Source organism: Lithobates pipiens, unplaced genomic scaffold, assembly GCF_037356315.1.
Source record: "Lithobates pipiens isolate NorthernLeopardFrog02 unplaced genomic scaffold, aLitPip1_a1.2 Scaffold_19, whole genome shotgun sequence".
Classification (NCBI taxonomy): domain Eukaryota; kingdom Metazoa; phylum Chordata; class Amphibia; order Anura; family Ranidae; genus Lithobates; species Lithobates pipiens.
Genome location: NW_027507764.1, coordinates 512,757,133 through 512,772,548, shown reverse-complemented (window position 1 = coordinate 512,772,548; position 15,416 = coordinate 512,757,133). Strand labels below are relative to the sequence as shown.

General features: G+C 41.7%; 1 protein-coding gene across 3 annotated transcripts in view; it reads left to right on the top strand.

Moving 5' to 3' along the window:
- DPYS (dihydropyrimidinase) overlaps window positions 1–15,416 on the top strand; it is a 145,587-nt gene that overhangs the window by 73,269 nt on the left and 56,902 nt on the right. For all 3 annotated transcript variants that reach the window (XM_077493158.1, XM_077493159.1, XM_077493157.1), the window contains exon 7: window positions 1,573–1,715. In XM_077493158.1, coding sequence (XP_077349284.1) covers window positions 1,573–1,715 — 143 coding nt within the window. The remainder of the gene's footprint in view (window positions 1–1,572; window positions 1,716–15,416) is intronic.

Genomic DNA, 15,416 nt, shown 5'->3' with positions numbered 1-15,416 from the left:
TAAAAGAAGACACAAGATCATCTAGTTCAACCAGTAAATATGGAATCTGTCAATGCCAGCTTAATTTAAGAGCTGCAAGCACCAACATTGTATTCTGATCTTCCAGCTTCACTTAGTTATAAAATCAGAGAAGCTGGACCCAATGTGCGGTGGTCAAAGGTTCCAATGTGGGGTGTCAATGGCAGAAGAAGAGAGAAAAAATGGAGAACAGTCTCCTCATAGCGTAAAAAAAGTTTTGGGTAGCTTTAATAAAAGCCCCTGTCCTATTTTCTCTCTTCTGCCATTGACAATTTTTTTTGCCCTAGGCATAATAAAGAAAATATAAAAAAATTATATATACTCTTTAAATAGCCAGTAAATAGAATGACGTGTTAGTTTAATATAATAAAGTCTGGGATGTGTAGTACAGCTAGGGTGTTACAGGTTTTGCTGGACAGCCTTTACTAAATAATATGGTCACTTTACAGTCATGATCTAGTCTGAATGAATGAATGAAATACTTGTATAGCGCACAATGCGAACTGAATCGCCTCTAGGCGCTGTCTGGCATTCCCTGGCACACAATAGATAAAATTAGCTTGAGTCATTTTTGATGATCAAACAGATGGACTGGGTCTCCTTCTATGGATCACAGGGCTATATCAGAGAGAAGCGTGCACTCATTGAGACAAGAGATGGGTGTAGGGATAGACATGAAAAAGTTGCCTATATGGAATCCTCATTGAGGCTGGAAGGCGTGTGAATGTACAAATTAGTCGTCAAGTGACATCTAGAAAAGCAGTGTTGTAGGCCTATGTCAGTCTAGTAAGTGGAAAAGATTTCCCCCTTGTGGGGCTTTAATGGCCCCAGTGATTGAAAATAATCAATCACTGTGTGTACACAACACAATATAAGAAGAGTATTTAGAAAAATATAATTTTATTTTTACAAATATGTAAAAAAGGAAGTAAATGTGTACATATAAACACAAATAATGGCTGATAAACTAAACAAGATGTCAACGTGGCATATCCATGACGGTTATACTCATAGGTCTCAGATTACCATAATAGAGTAGTGGAGTCCTGGGGCCACACCCAACGTGTTTCAGAATCCCGTCTTTCTTCAGGGGTGTATTTATAGATGAAGAGTATTAGCACTATAATATAAAATGGATAGAATTTAGACAGACGATAAAAAGTATATATCCTATTAACATATACAGCAGCCATTGCCAATTTTGATATTTAAAGCAACACAGACAACACATGTTGACAAAGATTTATAAAAAAAGATATCAGCCACATACACCATAAAAACACCATAAATTTCTACTTTTGCAAATTTCAAAAGCCAGTATAAAGGATAGTAGTGGAATAAGAAATAATAGTGGTTAAAAAAAAAAGTTGTGGGTTTAACGTTTAAAGTTGGGAGATAGGGATTTCAGGCTCTTGAAGGAGACTGCAGATATATAGACAGTAGGTGCATACTACTGCATCCAAGGTGCGGTTTGCCAACTTTATGTGGAAAAAAAACTTTAACTCGTTTTCTTACAGCCCTTCAACATTGTTATTATTTCACTCTGTTTTCCAGCACAGTGGTATTATGGATGAGAATAGGTTTGTTGCTGTCACAAGCTCTAATGCTGCAAGGATCTTTAACATGTACCCAAGGAAGGGGAAGATTGCCGTAGGCTCCGATGCAGATATTGTTATCTGGGATCCAGAAGCCACAAGGTATGATTTTCAGTTTTACTTTTGGATTGTAGAACACGTGTAAAAATAAATATGTACTACAGCATTCCAAGATTTAATTTATAGTAATAGTCATAAGATGGTCCTTGCTTCTTAAAAGATTCAACTCCCATGTGATCATCAATTGTGCCACATATATGCAGGATTCTTCAGGCCGATCATCGTTTTTTACTCTGTATTCCTGGGGGAAATAAAACAACTGGCATATAGCACAGGGACCTTACAGACATCAAAGTACAAAAAAAACATAAAAGTGAACATCAGTGCAAAAATGAAATGATGTCATGTAAACTCCATGAAGAGGGACCTTCACTTTGTTCCATATGTCACACCCATCCTGACATTTGTGTGACTATCCTGATTTGCAGTCCCATTTAAAAGGCATAGATATGCTAAAACTATAACATAATGTCACACACCTGTATGAGGAGCTTGAGATGATGAGATAACCTCTTATACACTTCTCCTTCCAAGCACCCCTGGAAGTTGAGAAGGGGTGCAGGTGCCAGGAAGCTGGAACTGCAGACTTGAACTTTGCTGGTGTCAGGTAAACAGAAGCGCAATTATGAGGGCACCCTGACTTTACTCAGACCAGTAGAGAGCAAAGCTGGGTCATAAACCGAGTCAGGCAGAAAGCCATCAAATCACGAGCAAGATTGAGATGAGAAATAAGCAGAGGTTGGCAACATGCAGGCACCAAAGGTACAGAATCAATAGGCACAATCTTGGTCAAGAGTCCAGGCTGAGGTCAGTAACACAGGTAGGCAGCAGACATAAACAGAGGAAATCCAGAGGCAGGCCAGACGAAAGGCGGGTATCAGGATATGGCCAAGGGTATTAGAGATGCAAGCAATGATCCCATGCAGGCCTCAGGTTTAAATAGTCCACTAAACACCAGTATCTGTTGTAGGTGTGCCCGTACGTCCATGTGCATGCCATTTTTGGTCACTAGTGCTCAGACATTTTTTAAGAAGTAACCCAAAAATTACAAATTCTGTTAAAAACTGTGAAATGATTTTTCAGTATAGTAGATGTAGCCATCTGAATTTTGTCTTCACATTATATTGCCACATGCCTTCTGACAGATGAAATCAGGCTTCCTGTGGGAGCGTTTGTATTTATATGTAGCTGAGTAGAGGGGGAACACTTTAGGTGGGCCTGCATGGGGTCCATCAGTGTGATTGGCCAATCACTCAAAATCAGAAAAATTGTGTTGTCATCCTCTTTTTATGTAGTTTTGTAGGATGGGTGTGTCATTAGAGTATCTTCATTACTCTATGCCTTTCTACAAAATGGCTTCAATCTAGCAAACAAGGAGCTATGAGTTAATTTATTGTACATTTGACAATTATTTTTTATTTTTTGGAGTGGACATGTTGCATTAAAAAGGTATGTGGCTTTTATGTGCTCTGTTTTTACATTCAAAAATGTCTACAATTTACGAGCCAAATATGAAACTATATAAACTAGTTAGAATGATTTGCTTATTCTCTGCCTGAACCAAGGTGTACATGCTTTCAGAAATTGTGATGAATAAGTCTATCTTCTCAAACTTTTCTGATATACAGGTGTAGATAAGAGGTCAGGACATGATACTATACTGCAATTTTGCAGTCAGTATAGACCAAAGTCAAATCTTGCTGTTTTATACTCAACCAAAATATCACTAAAGCTGGCCATACTCTGTGCAAATTTCGTCCGGTTCCTGATGAACCAGCTGATATTGTTGGGCACCATCCTGCCTCCTGAAAAATCAAAGGAGCCGGGTGGGAATTTATTGACCCAACAGTGATTGTATCCAACCAGAAGCAATCACTGTTTGGGTATTCTGACAGCCACAAGGGCTAGCTGTCAGGATCCAATAGCTAGCACCGCAGGCTGTCCATCCATGTTGTAGAACAGGGGTCTCTAAAGTGCAGTCCTGGGGCCAGATGCTTGCCTTTATCCAGCCATTGGGGCACTATTCCATCCACTGACAAAACAAAGGGGAATTATTCTTGTTGCTGATACCAACAATGGGGCACTATTCCACCACCTGACACCATCAAAAGGGCACAATTCCTTCCATTGACACCAAGGATGGGGCACTAGTCCTCCCACTGAGACCAAAGATATGGTATTGTTTACTCCCACAGGACACCTGGACATTTTATTCTCCCAATGGCCCTAGACCGACCCCCCTAAAGTCTGAAGAACAGTAAGCTGGCCCTTTGATTTAGAAAGTTTGGAGACCCCTGCTGTAGAGCATGGATAGCGTAATCTGTTCATTTTTTTTTTTTTTTTGATTATAAGCTGAACATAAAAAAATCTATAAGTGTAAGGGTCAATTCACACCAGGGGTGTTGGTATGCATATTTCAACACAAGACAAATTGAAGCCTTGTTCCCTATCATACCAGTTCACATCACTGTGCTGCAGTAATGTGCGCTGAAAAAAAGTGTAGTACACAGTCCACCACATTGGGTCATCGAATAAAAGAAGCAGCCGGCAACTCCATAACATCAAGCATATTTATTTTCAAGCCTTCACAGTGAGTACAGTCAGTAGCAGACTAGGGCGATAAGCCTTGTTCACAGCACTGTCCACCACATTGGACCACTCTGAAGCCAATGGAATTGGACGAAATAGTAGACAGTGAAGCGCACCATTTACAACACATTGGTACTGTGGCCTTCGCACTGCACACCAGCGACTGCATTCTAATGCAGGTAAAGGAAGAGTATTTGGCTCAAAAATCCACTGAGTGTCCAATATAATTAAAAACAGCACAGGAAATAAACAATACATACAAATGGAAATAAAACCAATCATGAATTAAATTCAAAAAAAGTTCATAAAAGTTAATGGGGGGCACCGTTGGCAGCGACCTTTAGAGTAGAGGAAAACTCTGCAATAGTAAAAAGAAGAAAAGACCAGGCGCGCCAAACTAAGTGCAATAGTTTAAATTCACCATTTAATAAAAAAAAGCAAAGCCAAATGGTTACTCACAAGAGCAGTGTAAGTACAGGTGTATCAAGTAAAGTGACAAGTGCTTCAGTGGTCCGAGTTGTTTCCCAATGCTGAGGGCTGGCTGGATGTAGTACACCAATAACGGCTGCAGAATTGGGAAACAACTCGGACCACTGAAGCACTTGTCACTTCGGGTTTTCCCGATAGGAATTAGTTCCGTCTGAACTATTTAAAACATGTTCTATTTCTAGGTCCGTCAGAATTTTTGAAAAGTCCAGTAAGGCATACAGAGTATTAAAATCTACTAGAACATCTATCACTCCCCTACTGTATCCCCAGATTGACAATGCTGCTGAGCAAAGGTGCCCCCTGTGCTCCTTCATGCAGAGTGTGGGTACCCTAATACAAGTGTGTTACTGGCCAGATCTCCAGGTGAAAGCAAAGTTAAAAAGCTTAATAAAAGAAACCAAATGCAGCCACCACATCTAATGTTAGGCATGCTGCCATAAATTACATTTTTGGTTTTGGGTTTATTACCGCTTTAATGTTCCTGCTTTTGATGACATGGATCAACACTCTGCTAGAATGTACTGAGGTGTAAGCATTTATCGCTTGGCTCTTCTTCCCAAACTACAAGCGGAACTTTAAAAATGAGAATAAAACAGTAAGTACATTGCTTTAATGCTTTCTAAGCTCCAAGAACCCTATTCATGCCAGGACCTAATCCACTTAAACAAAGTACCATGTTAAGTCAACAAAATGTCAGCATAGCATAAATTCTGAATTATTAGAGTGAAGAATATTCACTCCACTATAAGAGCTCCAATTTGAGAGAGCTCAGCAAAGATCTGGGGATGGTTTCCAGGTAGCCATTCCAAAAATCTTGGTATCAGCATCATTAGGGGGCCCATCACAATGTGGGGAATATGCAGTATATGGTGTCCTGCAGAGGAGAGTCTCTACTGCCGTCTTGGAATTGCAAATGAGCAAATATTGTTTTACAATGACATCTCTGGGAATGAGCAAGCATGGCATATGGTGTTCTAATCTGTCCAGAGTTTTAGGTAGGCTTCTACTGAACTGTACACTGCATATAAAAGCTATAGATAAAGTTCAGCAGGGTGGCAAGTTTTCATGTTATCAGTTACCCTAAATAATACCCCTGTTGGGATCCAAATGTTATGTTGGTAGGAATGGGGTAAAATTATTCCCACATCATATGCATAATGAGAATGCAGAGACCTGGGTTTGCTGGCTTCTCTACAAATATACAGAACCACTAACTAGCATAAACATGAAATGTTATTGATTCTTTTCTTTTTTTCTGGTCTGAAAACTCTAATTTAACAATGGGATTGACATAAGTGGAAAAAAAGTTTTGCTCAGGAAAAAAGAAACATCTCTAAAATATCAGTTTTTAGAAAACCTCATGGCAGACCATTACCAGCTTCTGTTCTTGAATATTTACCTGTTTAGCAGGTGCTACACCTTAAAAGACAAGTATGGGATTATAAAAAAACAAACAATCATACTTACCTAGAGGGCTGCAGCACCAAACTCAGCTGCAGCTTTCCCCTGTCACCTGTAAGACTGAGAACTGAGTGATCAAACAGCACTGATTGCTCCATTCTTTGTCTTGGGCCTGCAGAGAGCCGGTTACAGTCAATCATCATCTCTGTGCTCTTTTCTTCCAGTGCTCACTGGAGCGCTAGGCTGTGGAGTAAGGCGGGAGTGGCTGGATAAGGCTCTCAGCGACTCACCGAGAGGCTGAGCCAGCTGCTGGTTCAGGCTTCTGGGCGAATCCCGACCATATGGTCAGGATCTTTTCAGAGCCTGGACCAGCTCTGTGGCATCAGCTGACAGCGCGCTTTAGCTTTAGATCTAACTTCTCTGTTGTGATCCATAGGAGAAGTATAGAGAAAAAGTGTTGCCTATACTTCTCCTTTAAAGCCCAACTCTGGCAAACTTGAAAGATCTTCCCAATACATCCCCTGATAGAGCTTTGGGGACACTCTGCACATGCTCAGTTTGATGTATATTGCTGAAGATTTTTTTCTTTCTTTTGGGGGGGGGGGGAGGGGAGTGCATGTGAGCACAAGGTCATTCAGCACTGTCCAGACAGGGGGTCAGGAGACATGCAGCCTCCATAGGACAGTCAGACCAGAATATAAACTCCCCCTACAGGCTATAACCAGACACTGATATAAGTCATAAGACTGCTATGTACTGCTGATGGGAAAAGATATTTAGCAGTATATATTATTAAAATAATATTTAGTAAATATAGTGAATGCTGGGTCCTGGGTTTAGTAACACTTTAACTGCTCGGTTAGGTCTAAGGAAGAGTGAAAGCACTTTTACTTACCTGATCGTGTGCTCCCCCAGCAGGCAGTGTTCTTGCATGCTCTGGTGGTGGACTGTCCATCAACATCATCACATCCAATGCAGGACTGTGGACCTTAGACCGCTGGAGCATGGGGAAAAGTTGCTGTAGGAACTGGTCTAGCAGGAGCAGAGGATCAAATAAGTAAATCTGCTTTAACATGTCCCCTAGAACAAAATGAGCTGTTGCTCCTTGCAGTGTGGGTAGAAACGTAAAATTTCCTGAAGTTGGGCATTGATCTCCCTCTTATCTTTAGCATTGATCACATATAGGCAACAAGTGGCCATGACCAATCACCATTCATCAAGACAGGGAGGTCCTTTTAAATCAGAACCCCTGTCCTCTTTCATGTCTAAGGTGTCATAGTGGGAACAAAGGAAATAAACACCTTGATCTTTGACAAGAGTACCTGACACTTTGTTGGAGCATCTTGTAAGAAAAAAAAAGTTAAATAATTGTGCAGAACTTGAGCAAATATATTGATCAGTCTTTTATTTTAGTATATTATTCTGTGCTAAATAATGTTAGCAGAACTGTCTATTCAGCCAACACTGCTACCCTCAAAAAGAAGGGTTGTCTGCAGTACTATGGGAAACCCACACTTCCAGGAATGTCGATCTTAGGGGGTTCCTCTAGTTGGCCTCAAAAGTCATTACTATCTTCTGCAGTGATATGAAGTTTGACCGGAGGAACCATTGACCTTTGTATGGGGCGAAGGAAATTAACACTCCCGCAAATGCTGAATTTCCAGTGGCTTTTCAGGGACCATTCTTCTCTCCAACAGGAAAGGTTAGAATTCTAGCCTGTTTTACATGGTATGAGTCTAGCCAGTTTTAAAATACAAGGCAGGTTCGCTATAAAAATAGATTTTATCTGTATTTTAAACTGGAAAACATGACCTGTTAAGTCAAATTCACAAGGGGGTCGATCCACAGTAAAAGGACATAGGCCATCTCCCAAGTGTTAGCATGTGCAATAGAAGTCATCTACATACTGCTTGTGTTCACCCACATTACACTACGGCAGCCCTCACCAGTGGGTACCAGGATGCAATTCCACACCATTGTTTGCCTAGCAATGCCCGTTACAGCATCCAGATGAATGCCAATGGCAACATTTGCAGAAGAGAGTAAAATCGTCCGTAAGTCACAAGGCAGCGTGACAGAAATATGGTTCATTTATTTATTTTTTATGGCCTGAAATACCTAGGTTACTGTTAAGTATTAGATTTAATATAATAAAGTAAAAAAGGCCAGTGATTAAAAAAAAAAAGAAAAAGAATTTATTTTTAGCGGATACAAAACTACATTAGTGGGTTTTTTTCATTTTTTGTTTTTTATTTTGTTTTTTCATTTTTTTTTTGCAGTTTAGCTGTAGCCCAATGCCTAAAATGAACCCCTATTATATAACCTCAAAGTGAACCTGTGCTTTGCACTAGCAGCTTGCACTCACCATCTGTTGGCTACCCCAGTACTCTGACCACGGGGATGAAGTGATTGAGCACAAATATATTTAAGTGAAACAGATAAATCAGAATTCTTTGATTCAGCTTGCTCACCTCTCCTCCTTTGGAACGCCTTTCACTGCTATTAAGAAAATGCGTCTTTAGATCATTTTGATCTGGTATATTATCATTTGTAGCTAATATTTTATTCTGGAAAATTAATTGGTCTCAGAAAGAGCTATAATTAAAAATCACGAAGACATGATTGAGATTAAAAGGCAAATGTATCCTCTTTTCTTAAAAAAAAAAAAAAAAGAAATAACTATAAATAAAGTTGATAAAATAGGTAAGGTTCCAAAAGATTAGTATCCATAAGATGCATTATCTTAATGTTAATCAATGGGCTTTTATCTGTGAAATATAATAATATATTGAAACATACAGGTAAAGACAGGGATTCAATAATTCATTAAAAATACCAATTTGCTAAATTATCTACTACATCTCAGGGGAGAAAAAATTGCCACTCCACTCTCTTTGCCTAATCTAGATTTTCATTAACCACTTACCCACCGCGGGCCGTCATATGACGTCCTTGACTTTGTGGGGGTATGTCTGAATGATGCCTACAGCTACAGGCCTCCAGTCAATGACTCTGCTGAGGGTCGGATGATGTCATCATTCTGCTAAATGCAGAAGAAAGCATTTCATCAGTCTCCTCTCCCCTATTGATCAGACTGCAACATTGCAACTTTGTTGAAACTCACAAGGTGAGGGCCTGCAGCAGGTGGTATGAAACAAGGCAGCACTTGACAAACCCCTCACTTAAAATAAAAAAAAATCAGTAACAGTCCCTATGATTGTGATAATCCAAAACAGGAAATTAATAAAAAATATGCATCACCTACAAGTTATGCACTTACACATTATTAACTTTACAGGAAAAATATATCTATAAATTCTATGAATGCTGCTGAGATCTGGGCTACCTATTGAAGAATGGAAAGTTTGGATGTACAGCAAATACTGGTATAAACGTCCTGGTATTCAAAGGGTTAAAGCAACTACTGCAGTCATGAGCATGGTCTTGATTTTTAGTGCTGGCAGAAGGCTTTCAGGTAAAAGTAATCCTCTAAAACAGTGGTCCTCAAACTTTTTAAACAGGGGGCCAGTTCACTGTCCCTTAGACTGTTGGGGGGGCTGGATCCATGCAGCCTGATCAATGCCCATCAGTGCAGCCTCACCAGCGCCCATCCAAGCAGCCTCACCAGTGCCCATCCGTGCAGCCTGATCAGTGCCCATCAATGCAACCTCAGCAGTACCCATCAATGCAACCTCACCAGTGCCCATCAATGTAGCCTCACCATTGCACATCAATGTAGCCTCACCAGTGCCCTTTAGTGCAGCCTCATCAATGCCCATCAATGCCCATCAATGCAGCCTCACCAGTGCCCATCAATGCAGCCTCACCATTGCACATCAATGTAGCCTCATCAGTGCCCATCAATGCAGCCTCACCAGTGCCCTTTAGTGCAGCCTCATCAATGCCCATCAATGCAGCCTCATCAATGCCCAACAATGCAGCTTGACCAGTGCTCAGCAATGCAGCCTGACCAGTGCCCATCAATGCAGCCTGACCATTTCCCCTTCAATGCAGCCTGACCAGTGCCCAGAATTGCAGCCTCACCAGTGCCCAGAATTGCAGCCTCACTAGTGCCCAGAATTGCAGCCTGACCAGTGTCCATCAATGCAGCCAGCCTCTCTAGTGCACAAGGATTAGAGAGAGTCACACCAGAGGACTTACCACTGCAACAGGCACACCAAAGATAGCTACGAGGAGGGCTAAAAGCCGGGATCCTTGTCTTGCAGATTGGTATAGAGGAGAAGAAACTCCAATAGTGTGATACCATATGGGCTGCTTTATTAAATTTGCAAAAAAAAATGCACAAAACGTAAAAAACACCTGCACTTCCGGGATCGGGGGGGGGGGGGGGGCGCGATGACGTCAGCACATAGTTGAGCCCTACAATTAATTCTAAACTGATAAGGCTTTTAAAGTGGAAAAATGTAAAGTTTTGGGTACCATTTTTGCATATTCATGGGCATGTGCAATTTTAAGGTTTGACGAGTTTACTTAAAGGGGTTGTAAACCCTCAATATTTTTCACCTTCATACATTCTATGCATGAAGGTGAAAAATTTTCAGTAGTGCAGCAGCCCCCCAGAGCTCCCCTTTGACTTACCTGAACCTGATCTTTCCAGCGACTAGAACGATCACAGCAGCTCCAGCCGCTGTCTCAGGTCCTCATTGGATAGATTGATAACAGCAAGAGCCATTGGCTCCCACTGCAGTCAATCAAATCCAGTGACACATGAGTCTGGGGGGGCAGGGCCAAATCCTGCTGTCTGTGTCATTGGACACAGCAGTACTTGGGAGCATGCCCCTCTGTGGGGGCACTCGAGAAGAGGAGGACCCAGAAGTCCCGCTGGGGGACCTCAGAAGAGGAGGATCAGGGCCACTCTGTGCAAAACCCTTGCACAGAGGAGGTAAGTATAACATGTTTGTTATTTAAAAAAAAAAAAAAACCTTTACAACCCCTTTAACACAACCGTTGTTTATACACTAATAATAGCACTGATATATGGCACTGATGTATGGCACTAGGGGAACTGATGGGTGGCACTGCTGGGTGGCACTTTTATTAATAACTGGCTGGTACTGGCAGGGGGCAGGTGGGCACTGATAAGTTGGCCGTGATCGGAACTAATGTCCCGATCACGGCCGCTGGTGATCGGCTTTTTTTTCTCTCCTCGCGCTGTTAAGCGCGAGGAGGAAAAATAGCCGATTACCGGCTCTGTTTTGTCAAATGATCAGCTGTCATTGGCTGACAGCTGATCACATGGTAAGGGGTCGGGATCGACCCCTTGCTCAGATCCTTGATCAGGCGAGTCTCATAGACTAGCCAATCACAGAGCACGTCCCGGCAAAGCAGGTCTGCGCTGTAGCCGTCATTCGGCTATAGCGCGGATTTCTAGTGGTTAAACACCTTCCTGCCCAGACCAATTTTGAGCTTTCAGCGCTGTCGCACTTTGATTGACAATTGCGCGGTCATGCTACACTGTACCCAAATGAAATTTTTATCATTTTCTTCCCACAAATAGAGCTTTCTTTTGGTGGTATTTGATCACCTCTATGGTTTTTATTTTTTGCTAAACAAATAAAAAAATACCGAAAATTTTGAAAAAAAATAAGTTTTTTTTGTTTCAGTTTCAAAACTTTGTAAATAAGTATGTTTTCTCCTTCACTGATGGGCACTGATGGGGCTACACTGATGGGCACTGATAAGGCGGCACTGATGGGCACCAATGATGTGGCACCAATGAAGTGGCACTGATGAGGTGGCATTGATGGACACTGATATGTGGCACTGATGGGCACTGATAGGCGGCACTGATGGGTGGCACTGATGGGCGACATGGATGGACAATGATAGGTGGCATGAATTGGCCCTGATAGCTGGTACGGATTGGCATGGATGGGCGGTACAGATGGGCATGGATAGGCAGCACAGATGGGCATGGATAGGCGGCACAGATGGGCATGGATGGGCACTGATAAGTGGCACGGATGGGCACTAATAGGCAGCACAGGTGGGCACTGATAGGCGGCACAGGTGGGCACTGATAGGCGGCATTGTATTATGTTATACTGTACTAATGGATGCCAATCAGTGCCAAACAATAATGCATGCCAATCAGTGATGCCCATTGTGGACACTGATTGGCATCCATTATGGGCACTGATTGGCATCCATTGTGGGCACTGACTGGCATCCCTGGTGGTCTAGGGAGGATTGCCTTGTGCTGGGCATCCCTGGTGGTCTTGTGGCGTCCCTGGTGGTCCAGTGTGGGCATCCTCAGTGGGGGCTGCGCTGATAATCGATCAGCACAGACCCCCCCTGTCAGAGGAGCAGCCGATCGGCTCTCCTCTACTCGCGTCTGACAGATGCAAGTGAGGAAAAGCCGATCACCAGCTAGCTTTTCCTATTTACACTGTGATCAGACGTGATTAGACACGGCTGATCACGTGGTAAAGAGTCTCCGTCGGATACTCTTTACCGAGATCGTAGTTGCAGGGTGTCAGACTTACACCCCGCAACAACGATCCCCGTGATGCGCGCCCCTGGGGGCGCGCAGCGGCTCAAAATCCTGATCACGTCATATGACGTCCGGTCATGATTTTGAATCCACTTTGCAGCCATCATTTGCCTATAGGGCGGGCGGCAAGTGGTTAATAAAGTGACTGGTGCACAAGTGATACTTGAGTACTAAAAACACTAGGTGCCAAGCCTATACATATCATATTGTATTCATTAAATTATCATCCATAAAACAACAATATTATGAGTGTAGAAATCTTCCAAACAAAAAAAAGTGACTGGTGCACAAGTGGTTCCTAGGTTCTGAGAATAGAAGCCCGGTGCGATTTTCATGCAAAAATCAGATTTCGCACTCACCAGCTCCCCTGCCCCTGCAGGGGTAAAAGCGCCTTCACAGTGTGAGCCCCTGTGTCGCTATATGGTGCTGGTCCAAGTGCTTCACTTTTCCTCACAGGAATGTATTTATTTGGGTAATTTGGGTAATGGATGAAAAAGAAAGGTATCCATAGTGTGATATTGTAAAGCAATCCAGTTTATTAAGTTAAAAGAAATTTACTCACAAAGATGTAAAATAACAAGCGCCGTATACAGCTATGTTCATTCACTGCCACATTGAGAGAGAGTCTGTGTGCGTCCTATGGCCACGCCCTACGCGTTTCGTCATCAGCCGTCATCTGGAGCCCTCTGATGTCATCTGATAAATAATGGCAGATTATTATTTTGTCGAGGAAAATACTTTCGCATAGTTTTTGTCAGCTGCATGTTTTCAGTGATGAAAACTAAACGAAAATAAAATTAGAATTCCACTTTTCATTTAGCCGACTTAAATCTAATTAGTTTTGTTAAATTGTAATGTATTATTTAAGCAGTCCTAGAAATTCCAAACTCATTATATACTCCAGGAGTAAAAATCTAATAACATGTTATTATTTATGGTATTAAGGTTTGAACATGCACTAAAAACTGATTTAACAGTTGTGATATATAACGTCTTTATAAATAAAATCAAGTTTCATAAACAAACAAAAATATTGATTTTTGACAAACAGTAGTGCAAATGAAAAAAAAAAACAAACAAACAAAAAAACTGTAAACTCTATTGGCTATAATTTCAGGCTCCAAGTGGGCATGGGGAAGTAAATGGGAGTGAGGGAGTGCACAGGGCAGGGTGCATTATACTTTGTGGATATGGAAGTGACTTGCAAGTGGGCATGCATGGGAATCCAACCATCTAATGAGCTTTATAGATGCAGGCAATGTTCCAGCGGTGTCCGAATGGGTGATTGAGAAAGGACCAAACCTGCCAGGAAAGTATCTTGACTCTGGTCATCCCTTATGCCCGAGGTGCTGTGCTTGAGTATCTTTTTTTTTTTTCTTTTAATCTTTATTCTAACGAGAGTTACTCTTTAATATATTATGCATGTAGGATTCGTAAATGAAAATCTCTGAGGTTCTGATGATGATCTGTCTTTCCATGAACATGTCAGTAATTGCCGAGGATTAGCACAGGACATTTTTACATGACAATAATGATCATTATGCAATCCTGCCAAAGAAGTCTGGGATTTAAATATTTAAATGGCTGGAAGAAAAGACAGCTGTGAGGTAGTAGCACTCTTGCCAGTCAGTAGTGTGACAAGGGAAAGCTTATTTCCGGGAGAGCACAGAACATCCAGGAACATTCTACAGTAAGTGATGGGATGGAGAAAGGAGGGATTTCAGATTGATACTAGATAGGTATAGGGGTACTCTTCATTTAGGTGCAGACAGTCAGCATAGAATGTATGATCAGCAGGCACAGCCTGGGGTATTGCCCTTTATCCTGTGTATCCTTGGCTTTACAGTGCATCCAGACTGAATTCACAGCACTTCACTTTTTCCACTTTTTGTTATGTTACAGCTTTATTCCAAAATTGATAAATTAATTATTATCTTCAATTTTCTAGAAACAATACCCCATAATGACAATGATAATTTCAAACAAAAAGTTTGTTTGAAATCTTGGCAAATTTATTAAAAATAAAAAATGAAAATGTACATAAGTGTTTACAGCAGCCTTTCTCAACCTTTTCAACACAGAGGAACCCTTGAAATAATTCTCCGGTCTCGAGAAACCTCTGCTAAAAATTTGCAATTTACAACTCATGATACATTAGTATGATGGTCAGTGAGAGGAATGGTCCTTACACTTGTGGTCATTGGGAAAAATTACATCCTTACAGATAGCTAAAAAGATCAATGGTGTCAGTGGGAACTTATCTGGGAGGCAGAAATTGCCCAATTCTGAAGGAACCCCTAGCAACCTCTGGAGGAATCCTAGGGTTCCACGGAACCCTGGTTGAGAATCACTGGTTTACAGCCTTTGCCATGACACAAATTAAGCTCAGGTGCATGCTGTTTCCACTGATCATCCCTGAGATGTTTCTACAACTTGATTGGAGTCCACCTGTGGTAAATTCAGTTGATTGGACATGATTTTGAAAGGAACACACCTGTCTATATAAGGTCCCACAGTTAACAATGTCAGAGCACAAACCAAGCCATGAAATCCAAGGAATTGTCTGTAGACCCCTGAAACAGGATTGTATTGAGGCACAGATCTGGGAAAGGGTACAGAAAAAAATTCTGCAGCATTGAATGTCCCAATGAGCACAGTGGCCTCCATTATTTGTGCATGGAAGAAGTTTTGAACCACCAGGACTCCATACTGAGCCCTCCAAACTGAGCAATTGGGGGAGAAGGGCCTTA